The sequence below is a fragment of the Sphaeramia orbicularis genome, chromosome 18, assembly GCF_902148855.1.
Source record: "Sphaeramia orbicularis chromosome 18, fSphaOr1.1, whole genome shotgun sequence".
NCBI lineage: Eukaryota > Metazoa > Chordata > Actinopteri > Kurtiformes > Apogonidae > Sphaeramia > Sphaeramia orbicularis.
In genome coordinates this window covers 27,564,059-27,586,032 of record NC_043974.1, presented here as the reverse complement: position 1 = coordinate 27,586,032, position 21,974 = coordinate 27,564,059, and the positions used below count along the sequence as shown (strand labels likewise).

Genomic DNA, 21,974 nt, shown 5'->3' with positions numbered 1-21,974 from the left:
GATTTGTTCTTTTCAGAAAGCGCCTGTCAATGCAGAGTAAGAGTAGAGAGTATAAAAAAAGGGATATAACACATCCAGCTCCGAGTGTAAAAACTACAACACTCAAAACTAGATACAGACAAAACCATCAACAGATTGACTCAAGCAGATGGAGGATATTCACATTCTACAGAAGTGCTGCTGAGCCGGCCTGTCAATTGTTCTTTCTTGACTTCTGCACATACACCCAGCATGTCCTAATATTGTACAACTAGGCCACAATAAATATTGAATGTCATATTTTAAGATTTGTTCGGCTGGAGGACACCGGCAGTGGTCTACACTGAGATTTGAGAATAACTCAGCTGAATTTCAACCTGGGTCTTAAAAAAAAAGTAAAAATGCTTGATCTTACTTACGAGGTTCTTGATCTTTTTACGAGGATGATTTAGGCTAGAGAGAATCAGTTTTAAAAAGCACTCAGTTGCATGCAGAGTAGTTTGATGACATTGGCTTTTTGTGTTTCTTCACAATAAATGGCATTTATTGTTACCACATTTACAATTTTTGACATAGTTGTGTGCTAATCATATCAACTCAGAGCTGGATAATCAAAATAATACAGTCCATATTTTTAACACTTGGGGATTCTTACGTAACTAAAAGAATGCAATTTAAAATTTAGAAGAAAAACTTTGGATGAAACATATGATTCACACTCTACTTAATTTCATGTAATGACACCAAATCAATCACCACGGCGATGAAAGCTAAATAAGACATGATGTGGATGTGACCCCTCTGCGAAACACAGAACTGCACCAGCAGCGGATCTAACTGAGCAGCTTCGGGGCCTGGTTTATGAGTCATTAACACGGCAGTGTGTCATCATTGACCCCTCTGCACCCTCCCTCCTGCACCGACAGGAGGCCTTGCCGACAGATGACAGCGCAGACAGGAAGTGTCTGATTGGGTTACACTGAACAAACACTGGCAGCTACCTGATGGCTGGATATGGCTTACATCTGTTCCCCACATCAGCGCCGCCAGGGACCGACAGCCTGTATCACAGTGTTTAGGTCCAGGTTCTCTGTTCTCTGTCTCAGCTCCTTCTCCGTCATTCTCTTTTTTTTTCTCTCTACTCATGATGTTCAAGTAGTAACTCCCCTCTTGCATATTTACTTGCCCTGACCGTGGCCCTGAATAACTAATCTCCAGGTAAACATATTCAACACCTTTGGTGCTTCATTCTGCAGACTTCTGTTTTTTAAACTCATCTGTAGAACTAGTTAAAATCAAATCCAAAACATTTTTCATTTGCTTAAGACATTCCTCTTTAGTTTACATTCCAAATCAAAGAAAAAAAAAAAGAATGTCACACAACTCTGATGATCTGAGAAAGCACCTTTTCTGTATGAAATGTATTCTGTAGATTAGATTAGAATTTTTTTATTCGATTTATAAGAAAAAAGATTCAATTTAAGAACAAGAAATTACATTGTGAAACTTACCTTTAGCCCCTCTGGCCCCTCAGGTCCCTAAAAATAGGACAGCAAGAGAGTAAATGGGAAAGAGAAAGCAGAAAAAGTCAGTGTCAGATGAAATAATATGATTTCCACAGTCAGAAAGACTGGCAAGACTTTTGGTAGGATTTCATACAATGAGCACACACCCTTCAGGCACACCAGCCACAATCAATCCCTTGTTTTATTCTTCGAGAGAATGAACATAAAGTCAGTCTATGCCTTCTTTTCATCGAGCTGCACCATAAACAAAAAAATCCCTCTCTAATGAGGCCATGAAAAGAAAATCTTTTACTGTTGAATCTTTAATGTTCATCTCTACTCAGTTTAGTGATTTTAAAGCTGTTTTGTTTGCCTGTTCTACATTCTGAAACTACAGTCCAACATTGGAGAGGTTCATTAACTAAATGGGCCAAAAACTGGAAAGTCTTACACCACAAATAGGTTAACCCAAGTAAAAAAGGCGCCACATACTGTAAGTAAGATTTCAATCAGTGATAGATGTGTCTGGGAGGACAGATTCCATTTTCAACCTGCTGTTTACCACAGTGAAACTGAATGCCATGGCGGGTCTTCAGTCTCATTCTCCACCAGAAACTGCAAACAGCGGGATGGCTGTCTACTAAAATGAGAAACCAAGCTGAATGAATTTCTCCCCAAAAGTCAGTTGTTGCCATTTTGGCTACGGAAGACTCTGAGCTATTACAGTGCCACAGCAGTTCATCAACACCTTTACGCTTGGCTGTTATGACATGTCCTGTTGGCCAACATTTTTCTCATTGATGGCTCAGAATCTACAGTAAATTGTGCCATTTGGCTTGTTACTTTCAGCTGAGTCAAGGCCATGCAGGCAGACCTTATGCCCCACAAGCCCTCTGCAACAACTTTCCTTGTCTTATTGATGTTGATGCGGTGTAATTGGCAAAGGCTTATATATGGTTCCCTGTTGAGTGTCGATGGTTTGTGTGCCTGCATTTAAAAGTATCAAATGAGGACGCTTTTAGGTTGAAAAGTTTGACTGTCAATGCAAATTTTTGTGAAGAACTGCTGCTTGGTGTTGGCCAACCAAAGCTGTGTGGCCAAAGCACCAGTGGATGCTTGGCCGAGGCAAAAGGATGATAATAATGAACAATTTTTGGAAAAATTCAACAGTCTTACCCTATCTTGTTTAGTTTCTGTTGAAGCTGATCACCAAGTAACTGCTCAAAACTTTCCTATTCTCAATTTCCATTTTTACAAAACTAGCCTGTTAAAATCCCCACAGCAACAAGTTCTCACATTTACAGAAAGTGCCCACACAGTTGCAGAACATTTATTGTGCATTCCATCTGCACTTATAACAAAAACCTCAATGAACAACTTTCATTATCCCAGCCAACGAAGAAAAAAGGTTTTCCTCTGCTTGCCTTTAAAAGCCTTTGTTAGCTATCCTCAGTCGGGTTTGGTAAACATCTTTATGACCCTCTAGGTATGTGAGAGCATGTGCCACTAGCCTGAGCGCTAATTAGCTTGGCTACATCTGAGAGCACTCAGGAGCTACTGCCTGAAAAGAGAATTTTTCAGAAAGTCAAGAGCCCTTCTGTAAGTCTTAGCTCTGGCCCTTTTGTTCTTCACTTAAAGCCTTGACATTGCTGAAAATTCATTTAAGAATATTGCAAAGATCTGCCTTTTAAACCCAATTATTATTGCAACCAGAGTTATTCATCATAGTAGCACATGTTCAGCGTAATGCACTTTAACCGCCTCATTTAACATTCATAAAGGGAAAGAATCCACAAATGTGCAATATCAACAGAACGCCCATTGAAGTAGACCATTTGAGCAGAAAACACAAAGCAGCAAATACTCGGCGCTTTCATTAATGCCGCGGAAATGACAAACAATGAGGCGATTGCCAGGTCACATCCCATACTTGAACCCTCAGAGCTTGAAGAACTTCCTGAGTGTGCATGTCTCTCTTAGCATGTACAAGAAAAATATTTTGGCGGATCAAAGCACTGAAAAAAACCTTTGGGAGTGCAGGTTAAGGGCTTCTAGTCAAAGCACCTGGAGACCTTTGATAAAGCTTTGCAATGAAGTTATTTACACTATTCTTAGCTTTACAAAGAAAATTGTTTTTATGACAAACTGAGCCTTATTTTCCTAAGCTTGTCTAATAGAGCTATGGGATAGGATAACATTATGCTTACCACCTTTACTGCACAGAGTGTGGACATGTGTGCTTTATTTAACCCGTCTACACGAGTTTCTGAAAGACCTTTCCGTCACCCTAGCTGTACTGCTAATAATCAATCTGTCACAAAAAAAAAAAAAAAAAAAAAGACTGAATCTGGAAGTAGTTCTGTAAAAGACTGGAAACATGTTAAAGAGGGAAAGATTTTCCGGGTTCATAAATTTTTATCTTTGCTTTTTATTTGTGCCTTCAAATAAATGTCACTGATGGCTAGACTGAGATTATATTGTTTAAAAGAAGTGTGCATCCACTCTCATGGCCAGTGGGAGCCTCACTTAGCAGCTTTGCGACTATACACAGGGGTCATATTGTTGGTAATATTTCTTGGTAAATTTGAAGGTTCATGCAGTTGTGTGTGTGGAACTTGACGTCAGCTAACTCCAGAAAGTCTTGATGCTGCTAGTGAGCCAAAGACTTGCCCTTTCTGGTTGTGATTTCAGGAAAGAAATTAATATAATTGCAGTTAAAAAAATAAATAAATAAATACACATAATGTATATCAGATAGATGCAGTCCATTCAGCTGTTTAACACAAAACTACAGATTTCTTTACTATCTTTGTCACAAACTGCAACTTTCTTGGGTTGTGAAATATTTTAAACTGATGTGTGCAAAATTCAGACAGGATCAAAAAATTATTTCTCTATCTCCATTGACCACCAGTTATATTTTTTCCACAGCTGGGTCCAATGGGGCATTATTTTGAGACAAACTTTTTTTTTTTTTTTACAGTCAATGGCAAGATACAAGTAATTGGTTTTTTATCATGTTTGAGTTGTGTTACCAGTAAAAAAAAAAAAAAAAAAAAAAAAAAAAAAAAAAAAAAAATAATGGTTTAGATTTCTATAGCGCTTTTCAAGGCACCCACAGTGCTTTACATTATTGATCCGTTATTCATTCACTCTTGCATTCACACTCTGATGGTGGTAAACTACATTTGTTGCCACAGCTGCTCTGGGGCAGACTGACGGAGGCGTGGCTGCCAATTTGCACCAAATGGGCGCTCCGACCACCACCAAACATTCATATGCATTTATACATCAGTGTGAGTGACACTGGAAGCAAGGTGGGTGAAGTGTCTTGCCCAAGGACACAACTAAGACATGACTAAGACTAAGACATGACTAAGAGAGCGGGTTTCAAACTGCCAACCCTTTGGTTATTGGACGGCTCGCTCTACCTGTAGGAGGTACACATACAGGGGTTACACATACACATATGAGGTTACAGGGTTGTTTAAAAGACAATTTTCTGAGCCTTCTAAGTCATAGGTCAGTATCAGACGGGACATGCATAAATGGAACAAATGTGTTGTTGCGTGGATATGTGAAGGTAATGTCACTGCAACTAGTAACTCTCTCTCCAAAGTTGCTAAAGACATTGCTACAGCTTCAACACAACAGGACTGTGTGATTTTCGCCTCTTAATACTATTTCACCTTCAAAGACTGAGATGAAACACTCAAAGGTAATAGTCATTTTAATGTTGCTGGTGTAAATCATGTGTGACCAGATGCAATCCACTTCATCAGTTCACATAAAACAAGACGATACTTTATTATCTGACTCCATGAGTTTCTTTACTTATAGAATTATATTTTAAATAGACTAACATCACACATGTTGGCACATATCAAAAAGGATAAAAAAAATTAATTGTTTCTTGCCATTGACCACTATTCATAAATTATCCAAACGGATGGGATAGAACTTTTTTGTCCATAGCCGAGCAGAAAAGTAGTCTTTAAGAACAAGCATAAGAACTTAATGTTCCAAGGCCTCCCCATACAAAAGGCTGTTATCATAGATGTACGCAGCAAAGACTGTTCTTAGCTTAGAAATGAAGTTCGCAAATGTCAACAAATAACCAGCTTGCAGCACAAAACAGACCCCAATCATGTAAGCACACAAGCATATTTTAAATACTTTACATGATGACCTTGGAGGCTCATCAAACCAAATGTGGGTCATTTTCTGGGTGGAATTTGGTTATAATTCTCTTTTTATTAACTGTATTTTTCAGGAACTTATACAAAACATCAATTCCAAGTAAGACAAGATAAGATGAGATATGCTTTCCCATTATTCCACATTTTCCATAAACATGGACAGGTAAACATTAATACACAAGCTTAAGAGTTCTACAGCCCTGAGCCTCCAACAATAAGACCCAGGTGGTTCAAAAAGTTCAGTCTTCCCTTAAGAGCAAACAGATTTGTTCCACACAAAGACGCTTTTTGCTTATTGATGTCAAATTTTGCCACAACATTGTTGGAGTCCACTGAGCATGTCCTAAACCATTTCCTCACATCTTTCCTCCTCGTGCTTGGCTTGAGAATAAAAGGAAACTTAGTCAAGGACACAAAAATATTATAGGTATGCCCTCATTATACAGGCAAATTAAGAAAATGCCTTCCCTCAATGCATGCCTGGTGTGCACTTCAATAAAAAAATGTCTAAGGTGAGTCACTGGAGCATTGTGGGTAGTTTTGGAAAGAACGGGATGATAAAGGGGTGCAGTGAACTTCTGCAGTATAATTGAAAATAACACCAAAAAACAGATGGAGGAGGTTTTTTCAGTTATGGATGGAACACTGCATACAATACACAACTGGTTTTCCATATTTAGTCTTTTTGAAGCAAAATCAAGCCCCAAATGAAAACTGTGTGCAAGGCTGCAAGCCACCTTTAGAGAGCTGAAGACCCCCTTAATTTACCCCAGAGACCTTATGGCACTGATGATTTTGAATTGAGTCCTGAAAATATTTCCTTTCTCTTTTTCTTCCCACCTCCCCCCTTCCCCGTTGTTGCTCCACAAGAGCTTAATCCCTCTAACCAGCACCATATGTCCTGGAAGGCTGCTGGAAAACTCTGGAATCTTCTCTTGCCTCTTTAACAATAGCATCTACATCAAAAACTGAGCTGTGTCAAGTGGGTGCGAGCTCTTAGAGTAAAATAAGCAAAAGTTGGTGGTGGACTGACCTTAAAATCCCCACCTTTAAAGCTCATTTGAGCCCATCAAAAAGCGCCAATTAAAGATTATGCTTTCAGCTCTCCGTACAAAGTGGAGCCTACTGGTCTAGCTGCTTTAGCACGTCTAATTCATATTGATTTTCACGGGTCAATCAAGGGTGTGGAGTAGAGTTGTGTTTCTGGATGGAGAAGTTTTGTTGCATTCCCTCTCCAGAGGTTTAACAGCCTAAATCATAATTTACAGAAATGGTTCTCTCTAATCCATTATCTTGTCCTTACAGTTTTTTTCTCCGGGGAGAAGCAGGCAAACTGCTGTTGGCTGCAAGAAACAGAAACTGCGGAAAATGAAGCCATCTAACAAACCTGCAGCTCTACTGTGCTAGAATGGACGTGTCATGTCTTTTTACAACCTCTGGGAAATGCTCATATCAAGATGACTTAAGGGTAGGATTGATTTCCAAATGATGACATTATTCCTTGTTAAAAGTACATTAGTGTCACACTGTGTATACACTTGTGAAACAGTATGCTTTATCTCAAGAATTACAGGGCAACTGCAGCGTATATTTTTTATTCATAGCTGTGCACGAAGCTTCTGAACTCATTCTGAATGGGAATCACCATTCATCTCCAAGAAAAATACTCCAGCTGCTGTCATGGGCAGTTGTGTAAGCAATGTGAACACACCTGAGACCGCTGGGAAAACTATTACCAGATTAACATCCATGACTCCATGAATTTTGTTACAAGGCCGACCTATGTGTAAAATGGGGATAATGGATAAAACAGATAAACAAAAGCTGCAATGATTTGCAATGTAAAAGCAGAAAAAGTGAATCAATTTTGCAGATGTTTGCATGTTGTCTTTTATTTGCAACCCCATTGTGCTCTACTCTATCTTTACTGACGCATCACCAGCATGATTTTCTGTACATTCCATTATAATCCGCAAGCTTTTTCCATAAAAAGAGACAGAATCACGCACTTGATAGCACCTCTTTTGTCAGTTTCACTTATTCTCTCCTGCACTTGTGAAAATTGACATCACCGTGTGTTGTTTCGCATGTCACGTTTTCCGTCTTTGCCTTCTGTGGAATCTGGCTTGGTCTATTCAGTGTAGCTTTTATGAGGAAACTTTAATCAAATTCTTTATTTGCTGAACACCACAGGCCATATCCAGTTGCTGTTAACTGGAACAGCTCCTCCCTTCCCTATACTGGGTTTTGTTAAAGAAAACAATCGCTTTTGCAGTCTGTCATAAAAAGTGTCATTAATATTCACCCCAGTGTCCATAAACCGCTATAACTTGTAAATTAAGTGTACATTTAAAAATATCCGGAGTTGATTGGCAGTATGCTTGCATGACTCAAAAATACAACACCCTGAATTAATAAAGTCTATTATAGAGAATAATTGAAATAGATGTCGGGTATTTAAGATAGTGTCACAGTTGGGTGGTTAGGAAATTAAATATGTCGAGGAAATAACAGACGTGACATGACATCTTTTTTCCAAATCAGAACATTATTACAGTAACCAAAGTAATCAAGACAGCCGCTGGAGAAAATAAAGTAAGAAGCAGTCATTTAGAGGCTAATATAAGAGGCTGCAGGCCTTCCCATTGGGTTCTGTTTGCATCCACAGTCCATGAGGCAGCTGCGTCTCCTCCTAAAGCCTAAAACTATTCAGTATGCAAGAATGCAAACTAGTGTCCAACTTTTGTTCCAGATCTTGATCAAACAGCTATTCCATACGGAAAGGGTGCATGTGGGGGGGTGCTTACCATGGGTCCTATTTCTCCAGGCTGCCCAGGATCACCCTATGAGAAATACACAAAAGATCAGTTAGCAGCGTTGTTTTTGCATAGAGATTTAAAATGATCATGAACGGTACTGATGGTGTCAAATGAAATGTAGTCAGTGTTGGAAATAGAAGATTTGTGTGTTTACATGAAGTATGTGTTGGAGTTTATTTTACACTGGGAGCCAAAATTAGCTAACCGCATTCTAAGCTAATGTCACTCTAGGTTGACTACATCCATTATAAGCCTGCAAACTTATGTAGACTATATGGACGACCCATCCCTGCTCCTGAGTTCTTTATTGTCTCTGTACAACACTAGCTACCATTGGCTTAGAACTGGAGTTACCTGACCTCAGAAAATGACAGATTCCCAGCAGGACACAAGATAACAACACAAATCTACCTTCACATGATCAATCTTACCTGTTTAACTTTTGAATAATAAGTGACATACATATCTAAATTTTTATTCTTATTTAAACTGTATGTTGCATGTCATTTGGTCAGTATCTAGACCAGGGGTCACCAACACCAATCCTGGTCCTCAGGGGCCGTTGTCCTGCACGTTTTAGATATTTCCCTCTTCCAACACACTTGATTCAAATGATAAGCCTATCATCAAGCTCTGCAGAAGCCTGATAATGACCGAAATATCTAAAACATGCAGGATACCGGCCCTCAAGAACCAGGATTGGTGACTCTTGATCTAGACATTGTATTTCCTGAAACAAAGATTTTGAGTCAGTTTAGTAGCCAGTGTTGAGATCAATATGAATAAAACTTATAAACTTCTGATGCCAGTCATGTATTGAGCACAATGTAGACTTATACAAGTTTAATTTTAGAGATTCAACACTATAATCTAGCTGTTTTCAACACTGTGTTGTTGTAGGTCATTCAGTTTTGGTGTTACTGTCTGATCTCTATATCTCTATAATCTATTCTTGTATTTCATTCTTTTATTCAGGTTTTATCTATTCTTCTGTATTTTTATTTATTTATTTATTTTTAATCTATTCTTGTATTTTACTCTGTTATTTTGGCTTTTATTTATTTTTCTGGACAGCACTTTGGTCCACTGTGGTTGTTTAAAAGTGCTTTACAAATAAAGTTGGATTGGATCTCATTCACTACAGGTGTGTGTGTCTATTACATTTTCAGTGAAACTATAATTTATAACAACTTACAAGTATGACAGGAAGATAATGTTTACACAATAAAAGCTCTGCTGAGCAAAGAACAGTTTATATCCACTAATGTGCTACAGGGTTTTTATGTGGTCAGGATGGTTACGTGTTGCATTTGTAGAAGAACATAGCAGAGCTTCTAACATTGTAAATAAGAACAAGGTTTTGTACTAAACTGGACATTTCTACTTATTAAAAGGAGGAAATTCTATATAATGGACTGGCTCCTTCAAATAAAGGCCTGGTACCCACTGTAGCCATTATTTGAGGAAATATGGTAAGTACCGTAGGCCAACAAGAGAGGAGAGTCATGTGATTAAAGAAAATGTATTCTATACTATTCCATTTTTGAGACAGGGATTAAAGTGTTCATACCAAGCAGAAGAAAGACTTCTCTGTGCTAGTCTTTTTCTCTCAATCCTGACTATATTTTTCCTCCACAGCCCCTACTAGTAAAACTTAAACCGTGAGCCTAGTGTTTTACAACAGAGTCCGATCAAGCAGTAACTCGTGGACACATTTGGTGTTCACCAGTCTCTGTCATGTAAGCAGAGTAACTTATATGAATGTATTATACATATGTGAGTAGGTATTTATAAGCACTTTAACATTATGTTTAACAAAATTTGGGGGGGATAAAATTTTTAGGTGAAAAATGTCAAACTACTGTTTGGTAACACGTGGACTTGTTCAAGTATGCTGAAAATAAATTTTGGAGTAAAATGGTGAAAAGTCTTTGTTTTATTGACATGAGAATGTGGCAACATGTGGACAAGCTGCCATAGTAACACATGGATGACTCTTTACCTTTGTATGCATCACCTAAAATGTTGAGTTATTTTTCAAAACAACAAGCCAGATATGATCACAATGTTTTAATTAATGTATTTAATACTAAGTGGACAGGACCTTTTAAGCAACTCCCAAATATCAATAATATTTACAAAATAATGAAAGTCAAATACTTGAAACTTAACAATCATCTATATAATCAACAGATTGAATAAATTTTCACATTTTTTAGACATAATTTTTAGCGTCAAATTTGAGCTATGGCTATGGTGTAAAAAGTACAATTGATAAAATTGGGTGTAACTTTTTTTCTACAAGTAGTATTTTAAAAAGGATAACAGTTCAATAAAATAGAGATCTTTAGCTAAAAAAATGAGCCCACTTGATAAATGATGTGCACAAATTTACTTTTTCATGTCGATATTCACTTTCGTTTGATCGGTCCCAATAGTAAAATTAGTCAGGTTATCTGGTGAAAAACTGTATGTTCAACATTATGGTTGGACTACCTGTGTCTTTTAGTGTTTGTAGTGCTTCTGTGGTGTAAAGCAACCAGATTGCCAAGCAGGGCTCAGCATTGCTCTGCTCATATACCAAGTTGGCTGGGAGGTATTTATCATGCTGGGCCACCTGTACTCTTCCCTGTCCCTGTCCAAAAACCTTGCCCTAGTGTCTGCTTTCTGTTCCTGGATTTCTCAGGGTGGAAATAAGACATAAATATGCCATGTCCAGAATTTTATGCTCAAGCCATGCTTGACATTATTCCATTTTTGTGTCTTTGAGAAACTAACAGGACAATTTGTGCCACTCTCCCTCTGAATGATTCACAGCAGGAAGAATAAATCACAAGGGGAATAAAGTGCTCCAGCAAGAAGTTTAATTTCTTGGAAAAACTAAACAACTATTTTAACACTGTTCTTACTGCAACTGGAAGGAACTGAAAACAATATTCATCAAAACCTTGGAAAGAAACAGATAAACAACACATAATATTTTTTCACTCCCACTGTGAACTCTGCCAAGACAATAAAGATCAGCTGGAGCCCTCAGAAGGTTTTATGGCTGAAGATAATTGACAGGCCTTTTCTGTTTCTTCTTTCTCTCACAGGCAGAGTGCACATAAATTAGCATGATGCCAAAGACAGAATTAAAGACATGGAAAATGTTACATTATAATGAAAAACAACCACGTAAATGTAAATCCATACAATGAAGCATACTCTTGGGTGTAGCTAAAGACATTAGGGCAGTGAACTGAAACATAACTTGAGTAGTCTTCATTATAAGAGTTTTCAATGTGATAAACCCTCATGCCAAATTCAATATAAGTGCAAAAAACAACTGCAGCTGAAGAAGTTATTCCCCCTAATGAAAACAATACAGTGTTAAAACAAAAGGGCAAACACACACAATCTTGTTCCAGTGTTATAAAGCACTGAATATTCAATGTGAACAATGTTTCTCAGATGTTAAACACAGATCAATACTCACTGGCAGACCAGGAACACCTCTGGGCCCATCTTTGCCCGTGTCCCCTGGAGGCCCCCTGGGCCCAGGAGGACCCGGTGGCCCTGGAGGCCCTGGAGGTCCTGCTTGCCCCTGATCTCCCTGTGTGGCAAAATAACACATTTCATCATCATTAGAGTGTGTTATTTTTGGATCCACTGAGACTGAAGCCACTGAAGTTAAATGATAATGAAAGGAGAGTAGAGGAATGATCTGGTGGGTGGCTACGGGTAGCCTCCATCCATAACATGGTGGAGAGGTTGCATTGTGTGTTTTACAGTAGAAGTTAAACATTAAACAATGGGGATGGTGCTGTAATTGATTCAATTTAAAGCTGAAATATTAATCTATTAAAATGCATGCAATCCCAAATGGACTTAATGAGCTGAGTACAGGATATGCATCAGGCACTGACTGAAAAGAGTACATTTGTCAGTGTAGAACTACAATAATCAGGCCAAAACCAAACTGAAAATGTGTGGTCTATTATTATACTGAATTATGAAAAATTCAAAGAAAATATTCCTCTTAATTGCAGGGAAAAGTGCTTTGAGGTATGCCAGGACAGTAATTTATGTTACCTTAATAAAACCTGGCTTTCACAAAGACATTTTCTTAGCAGTAACAGAAAGAGTATGAGTGCTTATGACAGGTTTGTCTGAAGGCTTGCATGCAAACTGCAAAATGGCCAAGGAAGTGATTCGGTGAGACTTGGCACGGTGGACAGAGAGACGAGAGAGGACACAGCCACTACCTTAATGAGCCGCCGCTTTATGAGCTGCTGGTCAGCGGAAAGAAAGCCATGATTGATCTTAGGGAAGACCATCTGAGCAGGTGTGTGAGGTCAAGAGGTCGTAGGTCAGAGGTGAGAGAAGATTGAAGAAGGATGAAGTCCCGGAAGAGGAAGAAGTAGTAGGAAGGAAAATGCAAAAAGAAACAGATTTTGTTAGAGAGGCCTGTGTCCATGAGAACTAGTCCAGCGCCTTCGCAGATGGGGGAAGAAATCCACACTTTTCCACCGCAGAGGTGGTTAGCTTCGGAAGTCTGGACTTATTTTTTGGAATCAAGGCCGATAATTACCACCTCAGGGGTGCGAGGGCGCCACAGCCGGCTCACAGTCCCCGGAAAAATGGGAATTTCTCCTCCACTGTGAAAGCACTGTCATCATCATCATTGCGCTTGCTGCTAAGTCAGACCCCAGAAGCTACACACACTCAAACAAAGCTGGTTGATGTTGTGAGTTGAGGTTGATTTCTAACCTTGTTCCTTTCAATGCTTGCATTATTCTGCTAGTGTCCATTGCTATTAAGTGGCTTCATCCATTACTGAAATAATCCTGAAGGCCAAATTTGTGGATTGGGGAATTTGTGGTGAACCATGGGCATGAGCTTTATAAAAAAAACATTTTGCCACTTTGGTTCATCGTTGAGTATTCCTCTTGGAGTTCCTTCCATTCATTTTAGCATCAGTGGACATGAGCCAGACCATGTCTTGGTTTCAAGATACTGACTCTTGTTCCAGTCAGCTGCATATTACTGGGTTGTAAAAGGCCACCTTTGCTTCAATGGGGGACCTGGCATGCAGCACGGAACAGAAATCACTTGAGTGAAAGACTGGTAGCAGTAGTGGGAGGAAGAGGATAACGACTGACTGGCCGTGATTAATTAGATGAGGTTTTTCCTGTGCCTACTCTATCATCAGGGTTTGAGAAGAAGGTCCTGACAATGATTCATTTACTCCCAGTGTGTGCGGCAGAGGGGTCAGACTCAGCAGCTAGGCAGCACCACCACGACAAACCTTGACAGTCAGGATCTGATTGCTGTGCAAAGCAGCCAGTGTAGGGAGACCAGGCAACCCCTAAAGGGACAAACAGCAGAACATGGCACAACACACGCATGACATTCAAACATCAGATGAACAAAAACACTTAAAGGAGGAAGAAAAAAGCATCCCATTTCTAATCATTCTTATTGGAGTTTAAACTAGGCTTTAAAATATTTATATGTTGGGAAGATTGTATGAGTAGGATTTACAGGAATTCACTGGAATCAAACTAAGATGTAAAGCAGTTTGTTTTGAGAACAGACATTTCACTTCCGACCTAAACAAGACAAACATTTATATTTACCATTTGAACATGTCCAAGTTTACTTTCCGCTGTAAAATTGAGGCACTGTGACCATCCTGTGCGGACCGTCATGGCTAAATAAGTATTTCCGCTTGTTTTCTTTCAAATAAACAGACAACAGTTGCTGAGATCATTATCAGCAACAGAGCCTGAGCTGTAACATGATGGTCAATTGGAGAACATTACTGTTCACAGTGTTTTGGTGAGCATGAAGAAACTGAAAACTTTCCTGGAAATTCAATCAAATGGTTTCCAATTCCTTTGTCAACAATCATCATGACAGATGTGATCCACTCATTAAACGTGAACAATGGAAGAAAGCACTGGGCCTTCTTTTAAGAGGGGTGCATAGTTTACTGATGGATGCTGATTTTAATGTGAGCCCATGAACACTGACAGATCTTCCACTTAACAGGCCTTTTGCATGTTCTTCTTAAGCATTCAGCTAAAATGACTGCTATATTTGTCATATTCAGAGATGTAAATATTTTTATTTTCCTTTTATTGCACTTGCTTGCATGGCTGTCAACTAGATTTCTGATAATGGTGAGTCTTTTACAATCACAATACCACATAAATGTCCACTACATAATTTCTTGAGCTTTACAGCTAAGTGGATTCATGAACATGCAAAGAGATTCTGGCTGCAAAGTGAATCCAAATTCTCTTGTTTATCTTTAAGCATCAGGTTTAGATGCTGTTGCAGGTTTTGCTCCATTCCTCAAACCTGAATAAACTGATGAAAGTATTTCTCAAAAACTGGCATACATGCATAAACATGCCCTGTAAGAGATTGATCTTTCCTTATATTTAAACCTAAGATAAAATCTGGCCTATCCAAACATGGCTCTGGTGCCATCCCTGTGGTTTTCCAAAGATAATTCAAAAAGTATGGCTCATTAAGAATATGGCTTTCAAGGCAGGATGATTTAATTCAGCCCTGCAGCAGAGCAGAGCAATGGATACCCTTACACTGCAGACAATAGCCATGCTGTGCGTAACTGGGATTGAAGTGAAAATATTTCTCAAGTTATTTACAACCTCAAACATCTTGAGGACAGAAAAAGGAAAACAAGCACTGGATTATGGTCAGAGGGGAATGGACAATACAAAAAGTAAGGGCATGAAAATGTGCTGTAGTGACTTCTACAGTATCTTGTTAAACTATATTTAACAGCTAGAGATTACGAGTGGCACTTAATGATGATTAACAGTACTAATTCTACTTATCAGTCATTTTCATTGACTTCCTTGTGGACTCCTGATTCCTTGAAATGAAAAAACATGGAAATATAGATAGCATGCATGGAATGTAAGACTGTACTGCATATGAAACTGTTTCAGTATTTTACAGGCATTTCCACATAAACGTGAAATTTAAGATCAATTCACCATTACTAAATGCATCTGGATCAATGAACAGCACACTCAGCCAAATAAAACAATAAGTGTGTTACCAATAGGTACAGACTTTAGCTCCAAAATGAAGCCAAGGTGAGAATATCATATAGTTGTAATACTGCTGATGACCACTGGGGGTGGTTCCAAAAAGCCCTGGATACTAAAGACTTACACTAGCCTTCTCTACAGTGAACATACTCATTTGATAGTTTTTTTCTAGGAGTCATTCTAGTCTCATCTATTTTATTTGGAGCCTCTAACTGATCTGGTCATCTTTCTTTAAACCATTGCTTCATTAATAAGATCTTTGGTCATATAGGAGCTCTGATGTCTGTCGTCTGTGTAGGTTCTCATTTGCTTAGGTCACCGTTCTTCTTGGTAGTTCTTCTCGGTAGTTCTTCTCGGTTCAATGTTCATTAGAAATGATGAAGTCTCTTGGATGAGAGACTAAACATTTTCAAATGAGCTAAACCAGTCCAGTTGAACTGAGAAGAACTACCAAGAAAAGTCTGATGTCTGTCGTTTCTGTCTTTGATTGACAGGTGAAACTTTCTGAGCTTGTGTTTATTTAATAACATTTTTTTTCTAGACAAACTGCTCACCTGTCATCAAATGACTTTGTTACACAATACTTGATGATCTTTCGCATGTTAGAGTTCACCCCATGACCTCTCGCAGATGGTTCTGACCCCTCTGCTGGCTCCACCCCTTTCGTCCAAATATGGTCACATCTGGCTCCAAAAAGCCTACATTGTGGGAGTCAAATCTCAAACTACTGGCTTCAGAACGGCAGTTCAGATGCCAACTGGTGACATTGTGTTTCCTCTGTTCATTAATTATATAAAACTGCAAAAAAACGTGGCACCTTTCCGGGAAAGTATTAATTTTCTTCAAAGTCAGTTAGTAAGTAAGTAAGTAAGTAAATTTTATTTATAGAGCACTTTTCACAGACAGAGGCACAAAGTGCTTTATCAATTCAAATCAGAATGAAATCAAGTTTACAGAGACCCAACAGAATCCTTCAGGAGCAAACACTTGTGATTGGTGACAGTGGCGAGGAAAAACTTCCCTTTAACGGGCAGAAACCTCGAGCAGACCCAGACTCCTGAGGGATGGCTGTCTGCCTTGACCAGCTGGGGTTAAAGAGAGAGAGTAAAGGAGGAGAAAAGAGAGAGTGATAGAGATATAGAGAGACTGGGGGAAGGGAGGGGGGACGACACATGGAGTACTTTATGATGAATACATAGAGTGTAATCAGTTTGTGGTGGTCCTGGGTCAGGTGGGAAACTAAAAAGCTTTTTTGAACAGGAGGGTTTTGAGGTATTTTTTAAAGCTCTCTACAGAGTCCATGGACCGTAGGTGTAGAGGCAGGTCATTCCATAGACGTGGTGCCACAGCTTTAAAAGACCTGTCACCGCATGTGCTAAAACAGGTGCGTGGAACCATCAGCAGGTGCTGTCCTGAAGACCGCAAGCTACGAGTCGAGCTGTAGGGCTGGATCAGGGACGCAATGTATGCAGGGGCCTGGCCATGTAGAGCCCGGAAAGTTAGCACAAGAATTTTGAAATGAAGACGATGTAGAACAGGGAGCCAGTGGAGAGATTTAAGAATGGGAGTGATGTGGGTTCTCCTGTTTGTGCGGGTCAGAAGCCTGGCAGCAGAGTTCTGGACAAACTGTAGACGGGCCAGCTCCTTCTTGTTTAAGCATGTAAACAGGCTGTTACAGTAGTCTAAGCGAGAAGACACAAAAGCGTGAACAATCATCTCGAGCTCATTGAAGGCCAATTAAACACTAAGAATCCTAATGGTAGCCGTCACTATTGGAGCTAAGTTCTGTTGATACTGATACTTTGTCAAACAATCGATTGATGCTAATTTATCGGCTGAATACATTCACTGGTGCTTCTCTGCTTGAAATAAGCGGCAACACAAAAAGTTGCACAGTTATCATCTGTCTTTGTGAAGTAAAGCCATGCTTTGGACTGTTTCTTTCTTTCCAATATAGCTACTTCTTTTTCTAATTCCCAGTAGGACATATTCACGACTTTGATGTCACACAAGCTGCATGGCTAAGATTAAATGACAAACTTGGAAACATACAATTCTGATAAATCCATATCTTGTGAGAAGCTATAGCCATGTGTGCACCCTTACTGACCAAAGTGTGTGCAAAATGTGGAAAGCTAAATGATTATCTCAGGAGGACAAGAAGTTTGATCTGTATCTGCCGGAGATTAAAGAAAGCAGAGAAAACTTGATGAGGTGGGGGTTAGTGCTCACCCTGCTTTGCCTCTATGCTGATGTCTATGTGTGAGAATGATAATGACATGGTGGTTGATAGGGAATCCTAACCATTCACAGATTGCTGTTTTGCTTTCTCCCCCAAAACGGATGTTGGTTGTTTGGTGAGGAGCTCTATTGCTATGTATCTGCCTGCAGCAAGACGACTGCAACTGTAGTAAACAAAAAGCCAGATATGAAGACAATCAGCAACAGCCGTCATAGAACACTAGCCAGAACCAGCATCTCCTCAACCACACCAAACATACAAAACATCCCAGCCAACTACAGGCTGCAGAGTTTGTTTGAAGCATCTATATGTGAGGAGGACTTTATACACAGATGGCTTTAATATATTTAAGAGAGGAATAATCCATTAATTTGAAGGCTCAGATTTGGCAACAGACTCGCACATCAAATTTATCTCCAGTGAAATTCATTTTTAGGCTTCTGATTTCATGTGCAAACAGTAGAAATGTAAAACACTTCTTTGTTCAAAAGTCAAATCCTGGAAATTACATAATCATAGACTCTTTATTTTGGAAGACGATTGCAAATTGGTCAAATCCCAAGATCTGAGAAGAAAAGTGCTGGATAAACATGAAATATTTTGGGTAAATCTTTTCCTCTAAGTGACCCAACCTTTGTCTGACAGCTGTAGCTAGTGCCATCCCTCAAACAGACCACACACCTTCCTGGGTGAAACAAATAGCCAGTTATTCCTGTTAATTATGTACCACCAGCTGAGCGTGAATGGTGACCACACACTTGTTTGTCAAAAATGGCCAATTTATTATTTGTTGCTTGGTTAACCTTTGTCATTGGGACGCGACCTTTGACTTTTGGACCAGACAAATAGCTGACCCTGACATGTGGAGAGCAGGCTGTCTTTGAGGAAATTCTGCTGTCCATGTGGTGACTCTCACGCTGTCTTTTTGGTTTTGATTCTATAAAACAAATATTGCATAACCCCATATCATAAAAAGTTGAAAAAGAAAGCAAGCAGTGATATTAAAATTTACTTTGGAACACATTTCATGCTTTGTATGGTGAATTTCATTTCCTTCCTGACTTTGAGGCCTGCAACAGATTCAAGAAATTCTTTGAACAGGGAAAATTTATAGCTAGTAATGAGTTAACCAAATTAAAAACAGTTTGATTCGAAACAAAGCCAGATTTGTCTCCTACATCCTCCTGACACCCAGGAAAGAAAAAGTTTTTTTTCTTTTTTTTGTTGCATTAAATAATTGTCTTGATTGGTAACAGCATAATGCAGCAGTTCAGTTTTCTGTTTTTTTTGTTTTTTTTTAAATGGAATGTCCTTTGTAGTGGACTGCATTTATTTATTTTCAAGTAAAGCTGTGAAACTCTTGCCACCTACATGCATTGCTGTGTCTCCAGAGGATATAGAATGTGTTTTGCATCTTGAACTGCAAAATAAATTAAGATATTGTTGCACACCTTAAGACTTTTTTGCATAAAGAACAAGACAAAATTACTCTGGCAACACTTCATCAATTTATCCCTAAATATTGTGAAAAGACGTGGCAACATTACAAAGTAGTAAATATTTACTGTCCCAACTTTTATTGAATGTATTATGAGAATCAAGATTGCCAAATGTGTTTATTGTGAGAAAATCTATTTCATAAGGTGAAATGTCATTTTATTATCATCTTGTATAGCTTTCATTGTAATAAAGGTGGAAGCTGAGTTAATAAACATTGTTTTCAGTTTTTTTCCCCCAAACTGAATCTGTACATGAAAACGCAAATAGTCCCAGCATTAAATCATTATGCAGATTCTAAATCTAAATCAAAATGTGTTTAGGTTTTCTGTCATTCAGTGGACTGCAGTGTGTAGAGGACATATTCTAGACGCGCGCTGTTGTTTACATGTTCTTCCATATGGCTTTAATTGACTCTCTGCTCACAGTCAATACCGAGCATAAAATGAGCTTCATTTCCAGACAGACAGAGTCAAGGTCAGGCAGCACTTGTCCTGTTATGCCTTCATTTATTAGGGAAATCATTCTAATACTGTTCCACTACATTTACCTACTAATTTAATGTGCAAAGTCAATATGCCATTCTGGGGAGGTAATATGATTTAGTGGTGACCTATACAGTTTCATGCCCCTGTAGTCTTTCATATGGAACTGTGACTGCGTGTTAATTTGTACCTGTTAGAGAACTTTTTTTCTGTAATTGGAAGTTAATGAAATTGTATCTCGAAGCGGGCAGTTTATTTATTTACTCTGGGAGACAAATAGGGCTTGGCTGGCCTCTGTTACAAATCTGTCAGCCACACTGCTGTTTCCAAACTATAAATCATTTAACTGATAGAGACAGATGACTCCATTTCCCAGGTTAAAAGGGTACAAATTATGGGCAAAACCAGGAAATCTGAACCGAACAGGGATTTTTTTACCCTAGCCAAAGCAAGTAGAGTGCAAATACATTTCCTTCCTGCCCCATTGCAGTGGTTCAAAAGACAATTCAATACTTTTTATATCATTAAAAATTAAAGCATATAACAGAGGTGAAAAAGCGTTGGCAGATTTTATTATGGGTACTAGTAAAACTTTGAAGACACCAGATCCACAATCTCTGAAGTTGGCTGTTGTTTGAGAACTGCCAGTGTGTAATATTAGAGGTCTGCTTTATCACTTTGAGACCACTAATCAAATTTCACAGGGAAGGTCATTTGTATTGACTCCACATCATAAGAAACTGGCCTGGAGGAAAGCTGACAAAGTTAATGGGCAAACTAGTAACGTCTGGGTGGGCGCCGGTACAGGATTGGGATCAGATCCACTTGGGAGATGGCTGGTATTCTGGTGACAAGACAAACCTTTGTGTTATGGTGGGTTCACTTGTCCTTACGCTATGAACTTTCCATGCTCTGTGCCCTCAAGAAAATCCATTTCTGACACTGAAAATAACTGTGACTCCATGCGATTTAGCCTTGATGATAACAGCAAATACAGAGGAAGTAAAACAGGTTTATGTGTGTGGATGATTGTGCTCGAGGGACCTGGTTAATGCAATCTACTTTAAACAAACCTGTGCAGTGATAGTGTGTGCATTTTTTATTTTTTTTCTAAAGAGGACCGATTTTTAACCATTATTTGTGAAAAATGAGGGCATGCTGGCTGCTAGGTGGAGATAGAGCAATTCATTTCAGAATCTGTCAAGCACAGAAAAGCACTCACATCATCATTTAGAAGCTGCACTTTCATAGAAATGTCAACGTACGGTGCTGGAAATGATTAAAGTTCTGAAGTTCTGAATATGCTGTGTCACACTGAAGATTGAAGTAAATCATTAGTAATTACGGAGAACAGTGAATGTCGGCCTTTGATTTCAGCTTCGATTAAGAGTTCTGTCTTGCTTTGCTGTTGTGCAAAACCTTTTCTTCATGTTCAATTTGAAGAAAATATAGCATTAAAGAAAGATCATTGCATCTTGAAAACTATACCACCCTATGCCTTCCAAGGTATCTGCACGTTTGCTTGCCCATTCTTGATTTGGAAATGAGCAGTGCTGAAATTGCTTGTTGCATTTGGCCAGATGGAAGGAACACTATCCCAGGAATTCCATGCATCTCAAACCTTTTTTTTTGCCCACAATTCTTTTGGGGAGAGACACACAGTCACATTCATCTGTTAATCACAAGAAGTAAACCACATACCCGTGGTCCCTGGTCGCCTTGATCCCCCTGCAGAAGGCAAGAGAAAGAATTTGTATTGAATGTGAGGGTCAAACAGACACTGAACACACAATGCTATTAATAAGCTGAGGCTCACACCAAAATCACAGGGCAGAGGCATAATTCAGACCATATTGATAAAAAAAATAATACAGGAACCCTAAACTATTCTTTGCGGTCGGGAGTAAAATCACTTACGATAACATCGACTGACATGAATTGGGTATGAGAGAAAGAAAGTAGTGGTGTGAGGTTTGGTGGGTTTGGTGAGTGTGGGTGAATTGCATTGCCAGGCCAGATTTTATGCCCCAGAGATATTTGGCGCTCTGCCTTTTCTCCGAGACAGAGAAACTACAAAGATCTTTGGTTTCCCATCAACCTGCACGGTGAAGACTGCGGAGTTTATCACATCAGTGTAAATCTGCATGAAAAAGGACACTTTTGTTTAAAATAAATGAA

The 21,974-nt window shown here is 39.0% G+C and overlaps 1 protein-coding gene and 1 long non-coding RNA gene across 2 annotated transcripts in view; one reads left to right on the top strand and one right to left on the bottom strand.

The window, feature by feature from the left end:
• Positions 1-21,974, bottom strand: part of col25a1 (collagen type XXV alpha 1 chain) — a 215,690-nt gene that overhangs the window by 42,127 nt on the left and 151,589 nt on the right. The window contains exons 6-10 of the mRNA XM_030162535.1: positions 21,498-21,524; positions 12,750-12,821; positions 11,981-12,097; positions 8,491-8,526; positions 1,491-1,517 (exon numbers count right to left, since the gene is read on the bottom strand). Of these exons, the coding sequence (XP_030018395.1) occupies positions 1,491-1,517; positions 8,491-8,526; positions 11,981-12,097; positions 12,750-12,821; positions 21,498-21,524 (279 nt within the window). The remainder of the gene's footprint in view (positions 1-1,490; positions 1,518-8,490; positions 8,527-11,980; positions 12,098-12,749; positions 12,822-21,497; positions 21,525-21,974) is intronic.
• LOC115438745 (uncharacterized) lies at positions 10,414-15,164 on the top strand. The gene is made up of 3 exons (XR_003938143.1): positions 10,414-10,595; positions 13,616-13,620; positions 15,154-15,164. It is a non-coding gene; the product is annotated as an uncharacterized LOC115438745 (long non-coding RNA).